Consider the following 5,734-nt stretch of genomic DNA (forward strand, 5'->3'; position numbering starts at 1 on the left):
ATGCACAAATAAAATAAAATCTTAAAAAAAAAAATTAAGAAGGTACATTTTCACATCTGTGTAACCTCTACACAGCTGGATTTAATTGTCTTATGTAAATATTTTAATCAAAGCATGATAATAGACATTGGAAAGATTGGGAAAGATAAGATGAGGTAAAACTAAAGTTTGTATACAGAATATCTTTTCTAGAAGTGAGCCACAAGTTTAACAATAAGCCTTCTAGCATCCAGTGCAAAAAGAAAAAAGTCACATATCTTGATGAATTCAAAGACAAAATCAAAACTAGTAGTTCCCCCAAAAAATATTTAGACAGAAGGAAGTTCTCCTTAGAGTCCTCATACTTCAGTGTGTAATTTAGTGAGCAATGTTCCGATGAATTTTACAGCATCACATTTTCTGTGTTTCAACAGGAGCAAAGATTATACCAAAGAATAATCAAGTAAGGCATCCTTACACCCCAAGACAGGCTTAGGACTGTCTTCCTCGGGAGTTACTCCTCTCAGTGATGATTTGGTTCCTATTTAATGATAGTGAACTTCTCTGAAAAGGAGCTGGTAGCCAGAGGATCTAAGTGGCCAGTCAAGGGCAAAACCAGTGTGGCAAAGTCAGCAGAGCAAGGAGAGAATTGACCTCATCTTATGATAAAAGAGGTGGGGCCAAGACATTTGCCCCATTAGAAGGGCATTCTGTATGGATAATGTTAGAAAAAAGGCTGAAAGAAATACCCAAAATGTTCCCAGCAGATGGCTCTATACAGTAGAATAATTAGGGGTGATTTTTTTATTCTAATACTTTCTGCAGTAGGGAAGTGTAGTTTTCATAGTCATAAGAAGTGTGATTTTAAAATAGCCAAAATAATTCCAAATATCATTCTGGTAATACAAAAAAGAACAAATAAGCACTGAATGGCTAATCTTAGGAGCAGCTCTTTACAAGCAGAAGGAAGGGGCTTTAGAGAGGTGTCAGTGTGGGATTCCTGTTTTCAGGTCTGGTTCTAGTGTAGGTATTGGGTTGAAGAAAGGAAAGCTAAATTTCTCTTTTGGACTGGAAGAGATGTTCTAAATTAGGATGTGAAAGGTCTTTCACAAACATAAAGTGTTCCAAATCATGGAATATTTAGCCAGATTCAGGAAACTGTGAAATCGGCTCACTATACTTCCCCCCACTCCTTCACACACACATACACACACACACGCACACACACACATGCACACAAGGATATCTATCAGCCCTGGTATTATCTTCTCAATTTCTTAGGCTCTGCAGCTCCAGCTACATTCACAATGGTATTTTATGCCTAACTGGTGCTAAAAGCCTAAATCTTCAGGTGACAGTCTGACCAAGCCACAGTCACACCCTTCAGGAAAATCTTAGATTTTCCTCAGAGTCCAATCTTGTAAGAGAAGCAGATAAATACAGTGGATTTATAGAAGGCATCAAAAAAACTCGTACCTTTCACCCTTGCAACCTTACCCTATTCTCTCTTTCTCTCCCCTAGCTTCATTCACTAGACACTTTACTGAACACATTAGTATCTGTCATATGCTTATCCTCGGTGATAGGAAGAGGAGACATATCAATCCTGTCCTAATGACCTGACAGTCTTGATTAGAGCAGAGGGATGAAGTCCTGCCTGGCTCTACCAGTGTGAATTGAGAAAATTGACACCCCTTTCATGTCTCTTCACTGGATACCAGAGTAGGGTTGCACAAAATAAGTGTAAAAAAGGACAGAAATTATTTGATTCAAAACAAATAAAAACAATAAAGCCCAAGTAATAACCACAGAGAAAATACAAGCTTTGTTGACTTCTTTGTGATTATTTAAAGTTTTGTGTTTGAGTCACCCATGGGGGAAAGGAATGGGAAGGGGAAGGATGATAATCTTTTTGGTTGGGGCTTCTAAAGGTTTTAGTTTGGCTTGGAAATGGCCAATAAGTCTGTTGGCAGGGGGCAGACTGACGTGTCTGCTGCACAGTGAGTTTTTGCAGAGAGAGAGGGACACAATCTTCTAGGGTTTTTTTCTTTTTTTTTTTTTTTTTTTTTTTTTGGCAGTTTCATATGTGAATGGCTAGAAACTCTGAATAAATGCTGCAATAAGCTCTTAATCTTTTCTTGAAAAACATCCTTAAGCACGTGGTGTTCTAGAGTGTTTTGTGTGAGCTCAGCAAACAGCAGAGTCAGAGATCAAGAATTATTTATTGCCCTGTCTTTCCTTGTGGAGTTAAGTGAGGAGTCAAGGCCGAGTATCAGCTTTGGAACCACGCACAGGGTACCTGACAGAAGCCTGAGATTACCCACTAGGAGGAACATCTATCTTTGTCTCGGGAAGAAATTGCCAAGAAGAGATTTGAATTGTACATATTTCACTTGCCTTTTGAGGTGCGTTGATGACACCAATGTCATATCCAAACTGAAAGGAGCCCAGCATGGTAGTGAAGACAGTGAAAAGCAAGGTCCCGGTGACCTGCGGGGAATAAAAAACAGTGCAGGGAAACAGCAGGCAGTTTCAGCTACAATCACCTCACCTGTCAGTCTGCAGCTGGGACTTCTGACAGGCCTGACAGGCTGGTGCTTGCCCCTTGATCCTGATTCGCAATGTGCCCTCTGCCCCTGGCAGGGGTCATGCATACAGGATGTGAAGGCCATTCTTCATTTCCCTCTCACTGGTAGAGCAGAGAAAAGTTGGGGATGGCTTCTTTTAGGAGCGGGACTAAACATACTTTTCCATATACAAACTTGTATCACACACTTATATGTATGTAATTCAAAATCAGAACTGGAACTAGAATTGCAGCTGACCAAACAACAAACTGCCAAGATATAACAAAATAAAACACAAATCTGTCGTTTATGTCAGCAAGAAATGTCAAATTAAAAACAGTCAGTAAGAAAGAGATGAGGAAATTTCTTAGGCATTGCGGTAGCACAGAGGCACCTCAAAACCTATATTACAGTATTAGTTAGTCTTTATCATAATTCATATCAACATCTAAGTAAGGATGTTGAGCCTAGAGTTTTGGGTTAAGGGATGTTATCTTCTGCCCAACTCTGCATAGCTACAAAAACTTTACATTCATCCCCTTCAACTCACACATGTCTAACCAGCTTAGAGAAATTATATGTGCATAGTCACATACGAGCATACTTGATGTATTTCTTGTGTGTGATGTCAACAACTGTAAAAGGAAACTAAATGCCACTCAATGGAAAATGCCAGTAGGTGATGCAAACAGCATGATGCACACCAATGTGACTGCTATGCAGTCACTTATTGTTAAGTGACAAAGAAATTTATATAATCTCAAAGTCTTTTTTAAATGCATAAACATGAATGTTCTTTTATCATTCATAGAATTTTAAAATTGAATTTATTTTCTTACATTGTTCATTTTTGTACAATATTTGATTTCTCCCCTCAGGTCTAGTCCCCATAGTTCTCCCTCCACCATAGCACCCTGATCTATCATGACAGCCATCACTGTGCCCTGTGCTCTTCCCTCCTGGTACCCCACACTCATGGAAAATTTTCTTGAAGAACAAATAACTGAGGATGACTCCTGAGAAGGGATGTAAAGTTGGAGAAAGGTGAAGGAGTACTTTTCAGTTACTTATAATTTAAAACAATTTATAAGGAAATCATCTCACATACAATTACATAATTTAAAATTTTAAGATAAATAACCTAGGCCTTATATAGGAACATTGTTGAATAAAAGAAAGGGAGATAAACACATGGATTCCAGTTCCTACTCTCCCATGTAGTGGGCATGGGGCCCAAGTCACTACTCATATTGTTGAATCTTCAGTTTTCCCTGGTGACTGTAGATACCCTTACACAGTATGAAGAATAGCTAATTAACCACAATCATTTAATTCCTACTCAAGCTGGAGATAAGATTTCACAGTGTCATCATCAACAAAGTATTGTCACAGGACCAGTCCAAGAACCCCTTGGAGTTATTGCATGTAGGGGTTCAAATCTAAAAGCAGAGATTATTACACATGTAGCTGCATGAGATTTGCCCGAGGCTATTGCTAGCCTGGAATTTCTAGAGTGGGAATTCAGAATCTGTAGGTTTGCAAAGCCTCTCTTTCACTACTTCGAAATTAATAGCAGGTAGCATCTATGTAGATTTTTCCTCCAGCAACTTCTTTCTCTGAAAGAAAGAACTTTAAAGCTGAACCAAAATATATGATAAAGTATCATTTATATACATGTTTACATATAATACACATGATATACATTTATTAGATACAAATAATATTAAATATCTAACTTATAATTAAGGATATATGTATGTTGTATATATGAGCACACATGTATGTTCACATGTGTACACACGGTACATGGGATGATCAGAGATTTTGAATTATTTTCTGAAATGTAACTGGACATACAAAACACAGTAACTCAGGCAGCCAAAACTAAGATGGAATTCTGTTTAATTGGTTGGTTGGTGGTTTCTCCTTATATCTTCCCCATCCTTCAACTGTTTCCAAAGAGAGGGAACTTCATTTTTTTAAGTGTTGTAACTGTAAATAGCAGTGAGGGGAGCAGGAAGCATTTTGAGAGAATTTTAACCAGCTTGCCTGACAATTTGCTTCATTACAACGTGGAAAAGCTGATGTTACGTGTAATGTAAATACAACTTCAAGGCCTAATGCTGAAAATGCATTCCTCTTACCTACTGTTCATAGCTATATATGTATTATCTCATTTACCTGTATTTTTTGTTTCTGCTGTAGCAATCTGCTGTAGCAAACAAATAACACACTAGTAGCTTAAGTAACAGTTCTTATAGATTAGAAATCTGGAACAATTCTTACCACTCTAAAATTAAGGTGTTGGCAGCTTTTCTGAATGTTATAGAGGAAAATTCAGGTTGATGGTAGATTTCAGTTTCTCATAGTTTTAGGATTGTGGTTTAAGTTTTCATCCCAGCTATAAAGTTAGGCTATTCCAAGATCTAGAGGTCAGCATATTCCTTGACTAATAGTATCCTTCCACTATCTCCATGACTGAATTTCTCTGCCCAGTACCTCTCTTTTAAGAATTTGTAAGATTGGATCAGACCCCTCTATAATCAAGGAAATTAGCCCCATTTCAAGGTCTATAACCTTAATGTATTTGTGAACTCTTTTGTCCATATAAGGTAACATAGTTATAGTTATGGACCTAATTGGAGGAACCAGCCACACTCCTCATGACAATCCCCTCAATATCTCTATTTTAAAGATAACTAGACTTCACTAAGCCCTCACAGCCTACTTGTAGACTATTGATTTGAATCCAGAGCCTATGTTTTTGACAATTTACTTATTTTGCATTCCTCATTGGTTAGAAACAGGTAATTCCAAAGTCGTGTGTATGAAAATCTAGAATTATATATTTCTAAAATGAAAAAAGTCCCAAAACACAAATATTCATGGAATTTGTCAACTGTGATGCTGAAGCCAAGTGACCAAACATCTACCAACTCCAAATACATTTTGCCACCACCCATCAGACAAATTCCCTTCTTCACCTACTTATGGAAAATATTGGTGAGTTCTCTGGACAAAAATCCAAAAGGTCAAAGGTTACTCAACCACTCAACGGAAGAACCTCAGGACTTGTCCATCACCTAGAACAGGGCTACAATACACTTGCCCAATTTCACCCCCAATATCTCTTCTTCCTGTTGCAGTGTCCAAGCACGTGGTGTCTTAACCTTTCCCACACCATCCCT

The 5,734-nt window shown here is 37.9% G+C and overlaps 1 protein-coding gene across 1 annotated transcript in view; it reads right to left on the reverse strand.

Annotated features, from left to right (window-relative positions):
- SLC2A2 (solute carrier family 2 (facilitated glucose transporter), member 2) overlaps nucleotides 1–5,734 on the reverse strand; it is a 31,544-nt gene that overhangs the window by 21,627 nt on the left and 4,183 nt on the right. Inside the window, exon 2 of the mRNA XM_004675387.1 lies at nucleotides 2,377–2,469. Coding sequence (XP_004675444.1) covers nucleotides 2,377–2,469 — 93 coding nt within the window. The remainder of the gene's footprint in view (nucleotides 1–2,376; nucleotides 2,470–5,734) is intronic.

This window comes from Condylura cristata, unplaced genomic scaffold (genome assembly GCF_000260355.1).
Source record: "Condylura cristata isolate star-nosed mole 26May11 unplaced genomic scaffold, ConCri1.0 scaffold00003, whole genome shotgun sequence".
Lineage (NCBI taxonomy): Eukaryota > Metazoa > Chordata > Mammalia > Eulipotyphla > Talpidae > Condylura > Condylura cristata.